This window comes from Aegilops tauschii, chromosome 1 (genome assembly GCF_002575655.3).
Source record: "Aegilops tauschii subsp. strangulata cultivar AL8/78 chromosome 1, Aet v6.0, whole genome shotgun sequence".
In the NCBI taxonomy this organism is placed as follows: Eukaryota; Viridiplantae; Streptophyta; class Magnoliopsida; order Poales; family Poaceae; genus Aegilops; species Aegilops tauschii.
The window spans coordinates 260,260,404-260,276,507 of NC_053035.3; the positions used below are offsets into that span (position 1 = coordinate 260,260,404).

General features: G+C 51.0%; 1 protein-coding gene across 1 annotated transcript; it reads right to left on the minus strand.

Annotated features, from left to right (window-relative positions):
* Positions 1 to 2,343: 2,343 nt before the first annotated feature.
* On the minus strand, positions 2,344 to 4,152 carry LOC109731767 (uncharacterized). Its single transcript, XM_020290942.1, has 3 exons — positions 3,643 to 4,152; positions 2,737 to 3,321; positions 2,344 to 2,436 (listed from the first exon to the last, which is right to left on the minus strand). Exons 1-3 carry the CDS (start codon positions 4,150 to 4,152, stop codon positions 2,344 to 2,346), a joined length of 1,188 nt encoding a protein of 395 aa, XP_020146531.1.
* Positions 4,153 to 16,104: the final 11,952 nt, after the last annotated feature.

Here is a 16,104-nt window from a genome sequence, read left to right on the forward strand (position 1 = left end):
TCATGAATTGTTCAAGTGACCAATTCTGCGTTTGCTAACTTTCAATAAGTTTACTACCTATACTTATTCTGTGTGAAGTCATTACTCCCCATGGTATAAGTATATGAAACATATATAAATTCAGATTTATGATATTCAATTCATTCAACCATTTACTCATAGGATATACGTGAAGCACATGAGTAAATGACAAACTACTCAAAAAGATATAAGTGAAGAACACTGAGTAGTAAAATAATTAACTAGCCAGGGGAGGATTCTTTTTCATTCAAGATTTCAGATCCAATGATTTTATTCAAACAGCAAGTAAAATTGATAACACGCTCCAAGCAAAACACATATCATGTGACGAATAAAAATATAGATCCAATGATAGTTTGAAGACGAAAGAGGGGATGCCTTCCGGGGCATCCCCAAGCTTAGGCGCTTGAGTCTTCCTTCAATATTACCTTGGTGTGCCTTGGGAATCCCCAAGCTTAGGGTCTTTCCGCTCCTTATTCTCTTCATATCGATATCTCACCCAAAGCTTGAAAACTTCTATCACACAAAACTTAACGGAACTTCGTGAGATAGGTTAGTATGATAAAGAGTAAACCATTCACTTTGGTACTGTCAAAGACAAGGTTCATAATTGTTCTCACACAATGCCTACTGTACCATACCATTTCTACAATTTATATTGAGAAATATAAGCCATAGAAACTACAAAACAAGCAAACTATGCAATGAAAACAGAATCTGTCAGAAACAGAACAGTCTGTAATGATCTGAACAGCAACCATACTTCTGCTACTCCAAATATTATGAGATAAATTGGTGGACGTGAGTAATTTGTCTATTAATCTTCTGCAAAAATAATCAACTCAAAAGCACTCTTCTGTAAAAAATGGCTGCTAATCCCGTGAGCGCAAAGTTTCTGTTTTTTACAGTAAGATCACATTAACTTTCACCCAAGTCTTCCCAAAGGTCTTACTTGGCACTTCATTGAAACAAAAACTATGAAACATGATTACTAGAGTAGCTTAATCATGTAAACACACAAAAACAGTAAGGGTAAATATTGGATTGTCTCCCAACAAGCGCTTTTCTTTAGTGCCTTTTAGCTAGGCATGATGATATCAATGATGCTCACATAAAAGAAAAGAATTGAAACATAAAGAGAGCATCATGAAGAATATGACTAGCATATTTAAATCTAACCCACTTCCTATGCCTAGGGATTTTTTTAAAACATAGACGCCAGGGGCGTCTGGCTTTAAATTAATAAAGCCCTCAACATAGGCAGCGTGCACAAACCAAACTTAGCGTCCAGGGACCCAAACACAACACAAAAGGAACCGGCATAGGAGCAAAGTGCAATACATGGCATAACCAGCCAAACATAAGAGCACGCAGGCTCGGAAGAAACACTTCCAAAAGGGGCTACCCATCCCTATGTAGCAGCGGTAGCGGACGACGGAGCTCGAGACGCTGAGTAGACGATGCGAAGGCGTGCAAGAGCATGGCGATGGAGATCAGAGTCCTGCTGTCTTCCCAACGGTGCCCACTGCTGCAAAAAAATGATGCATTTGTAGATTACGTCAGCGGGGTGAGAGGGGAACACTCCCTCAATAGTAAACTTGTTACGAATATGCCATAAGGCCCACAACATTGCCGCCGCACATGTCCACATGATACGGCGCGAGGAACGCTGGACCAAGGACAAAGACGACACAAGCTCAGAGCGGGAGCGTGGATCCCAATCCACACCTGCGGCCTCGCGGACCGCGCTCCAAGCGAAGCACGCCATAGAGCACCGGAAGAACGCGTGATCTGCATCTTCCGGGACACCACAGAGAGCACAAGGCCCGGTGGCCGGGCCATTGCGCTTGGCTACATTGATAGAGGTAGGGAGGTGATCTTGGCATTGTTGCCATATGAAAACCTTGATCTTGAGTGGAATTCAAGCCTTCCAAAGCCCCGAGGCAGCGAGAGGAACCGGGCCCCGATCCAACTCTCTATAGAGGGATTTGACAGTGAACTTGCCAGAGCCCGTGAGTCTCCAGGACACCGAATCCGCGGTGTTCGACAAGCGCACGTCCGCTATCTTAGCCCGCAGGCAGTCCCAAGCCTCCATCTCCGGCCTCGAGAGCTCCCTTCTATAGAAAATAGGGGGTGGGGAGGAGCTTAGAGCTGAAGCAACCAGTTGATTGGGCTCGACAGCGATGGAACAGAGTTGGCCAAACTCCGACCAAAGGGGTTGTTGGCCTATCCAAACGTCGAGCCAGAAGCGCGTGGAGCGGCCATTATTAACCGAGAACTTCACGCCCCTGGCAAGAACGGTTTTAGGGATTGGATGGAATTCTAGAAAGGAGACCCATGGGTTGCTGCCTCAAAAAAGTTCCCATCGGGGAAGTATTTCGCACGCAGGAGGTCCATCCAGAGGCCGGTCTCGCCCTGAGACAGCTTCCAAATCCATTTGCACATGAGTGCAATGTTCATCAACTTAGAGTTGATGATCCCTAGGCCCCCCTGGGCTTTAGGTCTACATACGGCCTGCCATTTTACCATATGGTATTTCCGTTTTGGTCCCGCTCCTTCCCAAAAGAACCGGGCCCGTGGAGTGTCCATTTTGGTGTGGACCCCATCAGCCAATAAAAACAGTCCCATGGCGAACATAGGCAAGGACAAGAGGCTGGAGTTGGTTAAGATAAGTCTTGCCCCTGAAGACATAAATCTACCTCTCCACGGGCAAACACGGCCTGCCACCTTAGTGTAGAGAGGTTCCCAATCAGCGATCGAGCATTTCTTCTCTGCGATCGGGAGGCTGAGGTAGGTGAACAATAGTTTCCCAAGTTTGCAATTGAGCAAATTAGCTACCCGCAAACTTTCATCCGCGTCCATCCCTATGGACACCACTTCACACTTGTGGAAGTTAATTTTTAGCCCAGACATGAGCTCAAAGCACAGAAGAATGGCCTTAACCGTTGCGATACTGTGCAAGTCCGGCTCAAAAAGGAGGAGTGTGTCATCCGCGTACTGCAGGTGTGACACACCTCCTGGGATCAAGTTGCCGACCACTCCCCTGATGTGACCAGCAGTTCGTGCTTTGTCTAGCATGGCGCCCAGAGCGTCCGCCACAAAATTAAAGAGCAACGGCGAGGCCGGGTCCCCTTGACGCAGACCACGCTTGTTGCGGAAGAAGTTCCCTACTTCTCGATTCACCGCAATCGCCGTTTGGCCCCCCGAGACCAATTGCATCATGCGGTGAACCCACACCGGCGAAAAGCCTCGGTCCAGGAGGACTTGTCGGAGAAACTCCCAATTCACTCGGTCATACGCCTTCTCAAAATCCAATTTCAAAAGAATGGCTGGCTATCGAGTGCGTTTAAGCGAGTGAGCGATCTCTTGGAGAGCCAACGGCCCCTCCAAAATGTTACGACCACGTATAAAAGCCGACTGGTTCCTACTAATAATACGATGTGCAATCGGAGAGAGGCGTGTTGAACAAGCCTTAGAGGAAATTTTAAACGGGACGTTAATAAGCGCTATGGGTCGAAAAAGTCTAATACAATCCGCACCCTGCACTTTGGGGATTAGAGAGAGAACCCCAAAGTTCAGGCGTGAGATATCTACACTACCTCGCATGAACCCATTACATACGTCGAAAATTGGCCCTTTAAGCACTTGCCAAAACCGTTTAAACATCGCCACCGGCCACCCATCTGGGCCTGGGGCGGTGTCCGATTTCATCCCAAGAGCCGCCACATCAATCTCCTGGGGAAGGAAGGCCAGCCCCAGGCCCTCATTTTCCTCGTCCGTGACCCGCAACGCAGGATCCCAAACATCCGCCCACAACCGAGCGCGAGACTCCTCCCTGGAGCCCATCAGTTGGATGTAGAAATCGTAGATGTGACGGACGATGTCCTGCTGGCGCAAAAGGAGCCCCTGCTCAGATTGCAGTCTCAGGATGGCGCACTTACGACGCTGGCCATTAGCATACGCATGAAAGTACTTAGTGTTCGCGTCGCCCTTTAGCGTCCACTTGATGCCACCGCGTCTACGCCAGTACTCCTCCTCTGCCCTAAGGAGGGACTCGACTTGGGCTTCTATCGCATAGCACCGAGCCCAATCCTGCTCTGAGAAAACCTGCGCATCCGCGACCGCATCCATACGAGCCAGGTCCGCGGTCAATCGCGCTCGGAGCAGCTTATCCTCGCGGCCCAGGTTGGCCCCCTAACCTTTGAGGGCCGCGCGCATTCCTGCCCCTGCGGCAATCCAAAACTCCATGGGCCCACGCGGGTGCCCGATCCGGGCCACGCATGTCTCCCATTTGGAGAGGAAAATTTGCTCAAAATCCGAAGACTCGAGCCATGCGGTTTCAAAGAAAAAACGAGGAGTACGCTTTAACCTGTCCTCCCCTGAGGATAGGATTAAAGGGATGTGATCAAAACCGATCCTCGTTTCGGCATGTAAGGAGCACATGGGGAAAAGCATTTCCCACTCCGCGGACATGAAAACCCAGTCCAGCACGGATCGCACCGGCGTTAGCTCCTTGTTGGTCCACATGTAGCATGCTCCCACGCAAGCCACTTCCCTAAGGGCCATAGACGCTATCGCATTATTAAACAAGGACACCCTTGTCCAGTAATGATCTCGTTGTTCTTATCCGCTCCCGAGCGGATCAAGTTGAAATCGCCACCCACAAGCAGTGGCAGGTTTCGCACACCCAAGGTCGCAACCTTCTCCTGGAGTTCTCCCAAGAACTCCTGCGAGTGTGAGTGGTCGGCCGGGTCATAGACCACAATAACCTCCCACTCGCGAAGGGTCGCGCGGTGACGCACATGTGCCAACAAGAAAAACCTACCGGCATCCCACGACACCACCTCGCAGCAAACTTGGTTAATGCCAAGCAGCAGGCCCCCCGAGTGGCCCACCGCGGGCACCCATTGCCACGCAAAATGTTCGAGCGGGTCGATAGCTAGCAGGTCCTGATGGGAAAAATCAGCCTTGATGGTTTCCTGCGAGCCTACTACGCCGATCCCCTCTTTAGGATGAATTCTTTCAACTAGGTCGCCTCCCAGCGTGGCCGAAGCCTCGAATGTTCCAGAAGATGAAACGCATTATATAATGCGGTTGCGGAGGCGGATACCCCGAGCGGTAACCGCTTTGGCCACACGCCGTGTCTTGACAGGACAACGGGTTGAGGGGGACGGCGCAGCCCCTATTGCTGTGTCCTCCTGGTCAGGCCGCGCAACGGGCACGAGAGAAGCCCCTGCTTCATCTGCTGCTGGTGCAACACGGGCTGCAGGTGCCTGAGCCAGCGCGGCCTGCGCAATTTCCTTTGAGCGAAGGAGAGAAAGAAGTTCACGTGCTTCACCCACATTGGACATATCAACGCCACTGTCCTCTAAGATACCCCCTAATCGCTCATATGAATAATCGTCGAAAATCGTAAAACGGGGCAGGGGATTACCTTCGATTTCCATGTTCTTCTGAGCCACCAGGAGTTGGGCGCGTTGCAGCGAGGGAAGGTTGCCCTTGACGCCTCTTGGACGCGGGCTGGCCCTCTCCTGCGACGCTGGCGTCGCCACCACCGCCTTGGAGCGCTTGGCCGTGGAGATGGGCACCGTCTTGGTCACCTCCGCCCGAAGCGCATCCGCGGAAGGAGGGGGGCGGGCGTCGAAATCCCGCCAGCCTAACCACCAGGAGAAGCCAACGCCATCACCACCGGCCGGTGCGAGACAGGCGTGCCCGCACGGACCGACGGAGGGCTCGCCGGCGCCACCGGGGGAGTCTTGCGGCCCGCCGTCTTCTTGTGGAGCCACGTCCCGCCGCCAATGAAGCCATTCACTGGCAGAGGAGAGCGCGCCACGAACGCGCGCACCCCACCCGCCTCCGCAGCCACCGGGGAGACGAGCATCGAGCGCCCCTCCGAGTCACAGGAGGCCGAGACGCCCTTGTCGATGTCGAGGCCGAGCGACATGTTGGAGCCGTACTGGTTGAAACCCGTTTTGTTGCTGCCCACTACAACTTGACGCTCTTCCTGGTCCTTCGCAGCCCCCCAGCAGGAGCCATGGCCGCCGAATCCTTGTCCTTGATACCCAGCTTGTCCCAAGACGCCGTATCGATAGAGTCATCACCCATGCTCGTGTCGCGATCCTTATCCTTGCCATCCGGGCCCTTGTCCAAGCTAGCAGGGGGAGGGGGCGCAGCTCCCTGCAGACCGTCCGCCTCGGCCTCCAACCGAATGGTGTAGCCCTCACTATTGAACCAAAGTTGAACATATCCACACAGCTTGGCCGGGGAACGACATGCGAAACGCATCCGCACCGGCCCGAGCCCCACCAGCGACGCTTTGTCCACCTCCATGGGGTGACCAATCATCACAGTCCCAGCCATGAGGCGATCCACACGGCGATGTTTGGGAGGCACGCCCCACAACTTGACCCACACGTCCGGCATGATCTCGGGCTTGGGCTCCTCCGGGAGAGATTCCTTGATTTCTGCCATGATGTTGTTGAGGGAGAGGAACAGCTTGCCGCTGCGAGTCGCCATCCGCAGCATGGCCTTGTTGGGGAAGACGACCAAGAACATGTTGTCGCCGACCGCCGTCACCTGCCAGTCCCACTCCCCGTCGAAGAGGTGGGGGAGCTCCACCTCCAAGATGGGGAATGACAGCATTCCAGGCGCTGCCAAGATGACCGCTGCATCCGCCACCAGCCGGGCACGCACCTCCTCGCCTTCCGTCTCCACGAAAGGAAGGCAGAAAAATCCCTCGCCAGGGATGGTGTTGCCCATGATCTGCAGCATCAGAGGCCGACCCCGCGTGGGGCAGTGCACCAACGCGTGCCCCTCCTCATGGCACATGACGCAGAGAGGCTTGAAGTGGCACATGTTCTGATAATGGCCCACCCGGCCACATTTGAAGCATTCTGACCCATCCGTCTCCTCCACAGGGATTGGGGCGTCGGTCGAGCCCTTCGAAGCCGCTGGCCCGGCCTCCAGAGCCAGCTGCGCTGACCGCTTGGGGTCCGCCGAGCTCCCCCCTTCTGCTTCTGCTTTTTGGCAAAAGGATCCCCGATCCGTTCACCGCTCAGAGGAAGCTGGGACTCCTTCCTCTTGAGCTCCTTCTTCTGCTCCAAACCCTGACGCCGATACTCCTCCTCCTTCTTCTTCTTGCGCTCGCGCTCCTCCTGCTTCTTCCTTTCTTGCTCCACGAGCCACCATGGAGGCGGCGGCCCCCAGCCCCCCTCCTCCGCTGGGGACGCCGGCATCTTGGAGAGCGCCTTCGCCCGCAGATCTTGCTCCCACTAACGCTCGGCCGTCGGGATCGGAGGCGACATGGGGGACTTCTCCACACGGCGGGATCACCGCGCTCGTCGCCTGCTCCGCTCCGCCCCCCTCCCCCCTCACCTGCTCGTTCGCGATGCCTAGGGGATTTGTGAGCACATAATTTATAGGAACAAGAATCAACTAGCATAGGAAGGCAAAACAAGTATAACTTCAAAACTTTAAGCACATAGAGAGGAAACTTGGTATTATTGCAACTCCTACAAGCATATATTCCTCCCTACAAATAATTTTCAGTAGCATCATGAATGAATTCAACAATATAACCATCACATAAAGCATTCTTTTCATGATCTACAAGCATATAAGTTTTTCTACTCTCCACATAAGCAAAATTCTTCTCATTCGGAATAGTGGGATCACTAATTCCTAAAGTTGACACCCTTCCAAACCCACTTTAGATGATAGTATTATTCATACTCCAAAAGATATAAGTGAAGTTCATGGAGCATTTTACAATTAATATGGACTAACCAATATCCAAGCTCAAAATATATAAGTGAAGCACACGAGCATTCTATAAAACCATACTCAAAAGATTTAAGTGAAGCACAAAGAGCAATTCTATAAGATCATACTTAAAAGATATAAGTGAAACACATGAAGTATTCTATAAATCAATGAAGGGCTCTCATACTAGCATGGTTCTTAAAGGAAAAACAAAAACACAAAGGACACAAATCATGTGAACAAAACAAAAACTGAGGTATACCGATATTTGTTGAAGAAGAAAGATGGGATGCCAACCGGGGCATCCCCAAGCTTAGATGCTTGAGTATCCTTTGAAATATTTACTTGGGGTGCCTTGGGAATCCCCAAGCTTGAACTCTTGCCTCTCTTTATTCTTCTCATATTCATAGCTCCTCGATCTTCGAACACTTCATCCACAGAAAACTTTAACAAAAACTTTGTGAGATCCGTTAGTGTAATAAAGCAAACTACCACTTTAAGGTACTGTAATGAACTCATTCTTTATTTATATTGGTGTTAAACTTACTGTATTCCAACTTCTCTATGGTTCATACCCCCCGATACTAGCCATAGATTCATCAAATAAGCAAACAACAAGCGAAAAACAGAATCTGTCAAAAACAGGACAGTCTGTAGTAATCTGGAAGTTTAGTAAACTTCTGTAACTCCAAAAATTCTAGAACAAATATGAAAATTTAAAAAATTTGTACAGAAGTAATGTGCAAAAGTTTCAGACCCATTTGACCTTCCAGTAAAAAATGTAAAATCACGCGCTACAGCCAAAGTTTCTGTTTTTGTTCTGCACATAGTAAACAAGCAATCTAATCATCCTAAAACAAAAGCTTGGCACATTATTTTTATAATACAATGGATATATACAAGGGGATAATTATTTACAGAGAAACTTCCATGAAAAATTCTACATTGTTTCCATGAGCATGAACACGAGTGCTCAAGGTCGACCCTCACTTCTTCAATGCATAACTTCCCAATCACTTCTCTTTTTGAAAAACTTTTTAGGCATAAGAGGCAAGTAATTTTTTTGTACTTTCACTCTTTTAATTTTTTTTGTATGTTTCACCCACAACTAAACAAAAACAAAAAGTAAAAACAAAATCTACTTAGTGAAGAAAGCAAACAAGCACACACGAGAATATAAACCCCACGCTATTGCTCCCCGGCAACGGCGCCAGAAAAGAGCTTGATAATCCCCAAGTGCAGGGAACCATAGTAGCAATTCCCAAAGGTGGAAGTGACAATTATGGAGTGTCAAACCCACAAGGAGCTAAAGGTAAGATCATTATTCTCTCAAGTCTTATACGACTCTACGTACACCGAGCGTTTGCTTCCAACTAGAAACGAGAAATAAAACTACGTTGTGGGTATGAAGAGGATAACTTTGCATGATATCGGAAGAGTTAAATATAAAAGTAGGTGCTGTTATCATAAAGTTAGAATATATTACTAAATATTATAAATAGCGAGTGTGGAATAATGATGGATCGGTGCGCGGAATTGTCCTAGGCAATTGTTAACAAGACCGGTAATCACTATTGCAATTTCATATGAGGGAGAGGATAAGCTAACATACTTTCCCTTCTTGGATCATATGCACTTATGATTGGAACTCTAGCAAGCATCCGCAACTACTAAAGATCATTAAGGTAAAACCCAACCATAGCATTAAAGTATCAAGTCCCCTTTATCCCATACGGCGTGACCCACTTATCCGTGTTTATGCTTCTGTCACTCAAGCAACGCAGACAATAAGTAAACCATGGACATATTGCAACACCCTACAGCGGGAATCCCTCATGCTTGCGCAACACGGAGGGCACAATAGGACAGACCAAAATAAAACATACAACTCATACCAATCTAGATCATCAATCAACCCAAAGACAAAGGATATCTACTCAAAACATCATAGGATGACAACACATCATTGGATCATAATATGTGGCATAAAGCACCATGTTAAAGTAGGGATTACAGCGGGTTGCGGGAGAGTGGAACGCGTAAAAGAGATGAGGATGGTGATCATGACGGTGATGTTGATGAAGACGATCACCGCGGCGATGATTCCCCTCCCGATGGCACTCCGGCGCCACCGAGAGAGAGGAGGAGAGGTTCTCCCCCTTGTGCTTCCTCCTCCATGGCCTCCCCCTAGATGGGGAGAGGTCCTCCCTCTGGTCCTTGGCCTTCATGGCGATGATGGTCCCTCCGGGATCCTCCTCCATGGCCTCCGGTGATGATGGCCCCCTCCGGCAGGGTGCCAGAGAGGGCCTAGATTGATTTCTCGTGGCTACAGAGGCTTGCGGCGGTGGAACTTCCGATCTAGGTTAATTTCTGGAGGTTTGGGTATTTATAGGAGAGGTTGGCGTCGAGAACAAGTCAGGGGACCCCACGGGTAGTCCACGAGGCACAGGGGCGCGCCCAGAGGGGTGGGCGTGCCCCCACCCTCGTGGGGCCCCCGGGACTCCCCTCCAGTAGATTTTTGTTCTAGTATTTTTTATATTTTCCAGAAAAATTCTCCGTTGATTTTCAGCGCATTCTAGGAACTTTTATTTCTGCACAAAAACAACACCACGGTAGTTCTGCGTCAGTCCAGGTTAGTTCTAATCAAATCATACCAAGATCATATAAAACAATAGTAAACATGGCATGAATACTTCATAAATTATCGATACGTTGGAGACGTATCATGGCGCGTGGACATCAAGACCAGGATCCGCCTCCGCGACGGGCTCTGGTGACCACAGCAGGTTGCCGCGCCTTCACTCCCGAGCTGCGCAACATCGTCTGGCCCGGAAAGTTCAAGCCGGACCTGCCTCCGTGCTACGACGGCACCCCCGACCCTGCTGAGTTCTTGCAGCTCTATGAGCTAAGCATCGAGGCGGCCAACAACGACGAGAAGTTCATGGAGAATTTGTTCCCTATGGCCCTCAAAGACGGCGTGCGCTCGTGGCTCCTGAACCTGCCCGCGGGATCGATCTCCTCCTGGGGCAAGATGCGCAAGAATTTCGTCGCCAACTTCCAGGGCACTCGCGACCGCTAGCCGACCGCGGGTGACTTGCGGCGCATCAAGCAGCAGCCAGGGGAAACTCTGCAGAAGTACATCCAGCGCTTCAACAACGTTCGCCTCAAGATCCCCAAGGTGACGAACGAAGACATCATCTCCGTGTTTTCCGATGGCGTTCGTGACATCAAGATGAAGGAGGAGCTCGCCATCCACGAGGAGCTGTGCACGGCCCTTGAGATGTTTAACATGGCGACCAAGTGCGCAAGGGCTGAGGAAGGGCGCATTTCCCTCCTTGAGCTCCCAGCTGCCGACCAGGAGGACAAGATGGCCAAGATCAAGGACGTGAAGCGCAAGGGGGCTGCCGTGCTTGCAGCGGAGCCAGAAATGAAGCACGGCCGTGACCACCCCGAGTCGTCCAAGGCCAGCCGCCCGTTCTGCGTCTTCCACAACGTTCACAACCACAACACCAGCGACTGCCAAGAGCTCAGGGCCATCCACGATGGGCGCTTCGGTCGACGCCCTGAGTGCAACGACCGGGGCTACGACCGAGGAGGAGGACAAGGTGGAGGACGCTGGGATGACCGCGGCCCCCGCCAGGAGTGGCGCGACCGGCCTCATGAGGACCGCCGGCAGGACCAATCTCGCGAGGGCGCCTGGAGAGACCAGCCTCGTGAGGATCGCCCTCAGGGCACCACCGGGCTTCCTCCACTGCCGCCACCGCCAAGGAGGAACGACGATCATCATCAGGACGAGGGGGCTGGGGGCTTCCAAGAGCCTCGTGCCATCGCCTGCATCTTGGCCAGCCTCAGCAGCGCATCTTCAAGCAGTTTGCCCGTGAGGTGAACACGACCCTTCCCAGGCTCGAGGCCACGCGCCCGCTCAGGTGGTCCAAGTGCGCCATCACCTTCAACTTGTCAAACCAGCTCAAGTGCGCGGCAACAGCCGGCGCCCTTCCGATGCTCTGCTCGCCCATCATCAGCAACGTCGAAGTCACCAAGACCCTCATCGACGGCAGCGCAGGGCTCAGTGTCCTGTCCGTCGAGACATTCGACAGCCTCCAAGTGCCATACGATTAGCTGCATCCTACCAAGCCCTTCTCAGGAGTGAGTGACGGCTCTACCACCCCGATAGGGCAGGTCCGCCTCCCTATCACCTTCGGCCCGCGTGACTACTACCGCACCGAGCTCATCGACTTCAACGTCGCCCAAATCCGCCTGCCGTACAACGCAATCCTTGGGTATCCAGCCTTGGCCAAGTTCATGGCAGTGACCCACCACGGTTACAACGTCCTCAAGATGCCAGGGAGCGGCGGCATCATCACGGTTCCATGTGAAGAAAGAGATGCGGTGTGCTCCCTCGAACGCGCCTACCAAGCTGCAGGAGTCGAAGACCCCGACAACAAAGGCATCGTGTACCCTCCTGAGGCCATCCCCAAGAAGAAGAAGCAGCTAATCCACCCAACGCCTCAGGGATGCGGTGTCTCCAGTGGCACCACCTCAGGATCTGCGCCTGCAGCTAGGGCGCCTCCCTCCCTCGCATAGGAAGGCACGCCCGGCGCCCTGCTCAGGCTGGACTCGGGGGCTCTCTTATGGAGGGCCTCAGACCTAGCCAATGTCACGAGGGAGGCGCTCGGGCACCACGTGGAGGCGTGCTTCGCTGCACGTTTCCCTCAAGAGGGCACAAGGCAAGGAGCGCCTAGTGCTCAGGAGTTCATCACCCAGTCAATCCATGAGCTTCAAGAAGCAAGGACCATACACGGCGACAGCCGCCCACCACCCGGCGCAGCCCCCCATCCTGGCGAGGACGGCGGGCTGCACGTCTGCGTCGACATTCCAGGGCTCAACAGGGCCGCATCTCAGGGACGTTTCTGGCCTTCACACGTTGGACGGTGTGAGGGTCCACCTCACATCTACGTTCGCATGCCATTCGGCTTTCCGAACGCGGCCGTCACCTTCTAGCGCCACTTGCAGAGCATCCTAGCGGCTCAGGAGGCCAGGCATCACGCCGTCCTGGAAGAGATCGCGACGGTTCTCCAGGAGCCACCTGGGCCCGTGGAGCCTTCTGAGGCTCAGGACCCTGGCGGCTCGTGAAGAGGACCTCTTCAACATGCATCTGCAGCTACTCCAACATCGCTCCGGCTATGGTATCAGGTGACTCTTTCCAGTTCATTCAGTTGGGGGCGCCCCTCGGGCAGCATTATCCACAAGTCGCGCGGGTCTGCCCCTGCGACGTGTATCCTTTTGCATCTTTAGCTTACTCTACTGGGAGCGCCCCTCGGGCTGCATCTTCCCCAGGCCACTCGGGTCCGTCCCAGTGGCATGTATCATTCTCGCATCTATCTAAGCTAACCTGCCTCTTTGCTTGAGTCATTTCATGATTATCACCTGCTTATTTGTTGCCCTTCGCGGCTACCCGCGTTGCTGCCTGGCCTCATGCTCATCCCGCAACGGGGGCTACACATGCTAGCACGGCGCTTGTGCTCGGGTCCGTCCCTGCAACGCTGACAAACTTGAGCGGTCGAGCTTTGGCTTGCGGCACGCCCCGCGCACGTCACCTCACCACACCCTCAGTGCCTTCATCTTCTTGCGGACCTGTAGCGACCCGACCTCAAATGGTCAAGTCTCTGTGCTTCAGTGTCATCCCTGGATCGGTAATGCTGACACACACAGTACTCGAAGGATTTATAACAGAGTAGCAATCACACACTTATTACATCGAATGTCTCAAAGAGAACAACTACAATAAATATGGCTTAAGGCCATCTAATACGATAACAGCGGAAGGCTTGGAAGATAAAGTGAGTCCATCAACTCCAATGGCATAGCTGAGCTGCACGGCAACGACCTAACGAACCTTACTCCTCGTCTGAAAAGTCTGCAACATAATACGTTGCAGCCCGAAAACGGGCCAGCACATGGAATATGCTGGCAATATAACACAGTAGAGCAAGAACAGAATAATGCTATCACTACATGCATATTTGGCTGGTGGAAAAGCTCTAGGGTTATAGTTTTGCGAAAAGCCAATTTTTCCCTACAACAAAGGAATAGATTTTATTTAACTATCATGGTAGTTGAAACGTCATTGAGAAGGTTCCTCCAACTCAATCCCAATTAAAAAGTAATTATCAACCCAATAATATTAAATTAGAGTGATGAGATACATATGATAATCCAAGTACTAGATACTCAAGATGTCCATAACCGGGGACACGGCTAACCATGATTAGATTGTACACTTTGCAGAGGTTTGCGCACTTTTCCCCACAAGACTCGATCTCCTCCGTTGGATATCTCGCACTACATGGTGTTTGAGAAACGGATGACCGAGACACAGTCTTTCAGAAGCATTAACTCTAACCCCGGGTAGACAGTACCAACCTACACCCCTCTACATCTGCTAGCCTACCACTGGAAGAGGTCATGCAACTTACTCAACTATGCTAGAGCCCATAATATCTTGTGGCTACACACGGAAGTTTCTAGCATGAAATATCTCAGTTCCCTTTGAGCCTGGGTGGCGGACCTTAGGATTATCACACGGGTACTCCGGGATATCCTAGGACAACACTGGATTCTCCAGGTGCCCGACAAGCAATCCACCCAGATATGTATTAAAGTTGCCACCTTAAGTTGAACCATTAATTAACAACCTCACATCTGTCATGGATTCACTCACCCAAACCACGTCTACGAGCATAGCATAACAATATAAGCAATACGTAGAAGTAACTCCCAAGGGTTTGATAATAACAGGGCAATAGGTTCTACCTCATCAACTACTTCCTAATACCCACACGTTAATCACATCCTAATCACGCAGTGTTTGAGGATTGGAGCTAATGCATAAAAACTGGGTATGAAAAGAGTATGATCAATGTGTTACTTGCCTTGCTGATGATCCGCAAAACCTAGAGACTCGTACTAGCACACTTCACACTCCGGAATTCTATCGCAAACAAACAATAGCATACATAAGCAATCAAGCAAAGATGCACGGGTAAAACTCAAATAAGAAGATCTAACCAGAAAGTTCAACTTAAGAACTCCGATTTGCAAAAAAGAATCAAATCAAAAGGAGCAACGAAACTCAAACTGCAAAAGAAACAAGATTTGTTTGCTAATCTGGACTAAAGTCAAATTTTACAGTACCAAAATCTTGTTCAAGTTGGTTAAACAGAAAGAGGGGTTCGAGACAAAGATCTAGGCGCTTGAATTGCCTGATTCTGACAAACGAGCGAAAAGTTAAACTAAAACGAAAATCAGATCAGAAATCGCGATCGAGAATAATCGCGAAAAATCCGAGAAAAAGAAAAACTGACGAACAGGCTAACGAATGAACGTTCGCTGTCTGCGGGTAACGGGTGAAAACCGTTCGTTAAAATGAACGACCGAACAGGCGTTCACTAAATAAATAAATCGACGAGAAAAACCGATCTAAAAGAATAAATCAAAATTAAAAAAATGGATCTAGATCTAGGGTTTACCGAAATAAACCGACGAGAGGAAAAAAAACGGCGGCGGCTCCGGCGAAGTCGGCGGCGGCGGCGTCGGCTGGCGCGGCGGCGGCGTCGGCTGGCGCGGCGGCGGCGGGGCGGCACGGGGCGGCGGCGCGGAGCTGCGGCGGCGGCGGCGGAGCGGCAGGGCTGGCGGAGGTGGTGGTGTGGGGGTCGAAGTGGGGCCAGCTCGGCCTTTAAAGGGCCGGGCGAGGCGGCGGCTTGGGCAAGGGGCCAGGGGAGGAGGAGTCCTCCCCGAACTCGGCGGCGGCGGCGTGCACCGGCCGGACTCCGGTCGAAGTCGGTCGGGGCGAGGGGTGGGCTGGCGCGGCTGGCCAACTGGGCCTCGGCCCAGTTCGGTCCGGAGGAAAAACTTTTTTTAAAATAAATTCCGTGGAAAAAACGCCGAAAATAAATACTAAACGGACGCCAAAAATCCCGAAATAAATTTTCCCCGTCCTCTAGAAACCTACCGGACAAGGTGAACATTTATTTGGGCCTAAAATGCAAATTTGAAAAACGCGAATTTTTCCTATGCAAATAAAATAGCAATAAAATCCCAAATAAAATATTTATTTGTTTTAGTATTTTTCCTCCAATATTTCATTGTTTTTGGGGAAGTCATATTATCTCCTCTCATATTTTTTTATATGAAATATTTTCGGAGAGAAAAATAATAAAACAAATTGATCCTCGTTTCGATATTTGATAAAATTTAAATATGAAAACAGTGAAATCCCCAACTCTCTCCGAGGGTCCTTGAGTTGCTTAGAATTTCGAGGAT

Bases quoted from the DNA above. Each gene is read 5' to 3' on its own strand.
- LOC109731767 (XM_020290942.1), bottom strand. From the start codon at position 4,152: ATGGATGCGGTCGCGGATGCGCAGGTTTTCTCAGAGCAGGATTGGGCT. The intron at 3,322-3,642 runs GTATGTAATGGG...GATTTTGAGAAG, and splicing joins TTAAAGGGCCAATTTTCGAC to GCGTATGACCGAGTGAATTG. The intron at 2,437-2,736 runs GTTTGCCCGTGG...AAGCTGTCTCAG, and splicing joins ACACTAAGGTGGCAGGCCGT to GGCGAGACCGGCCTCTGGAT.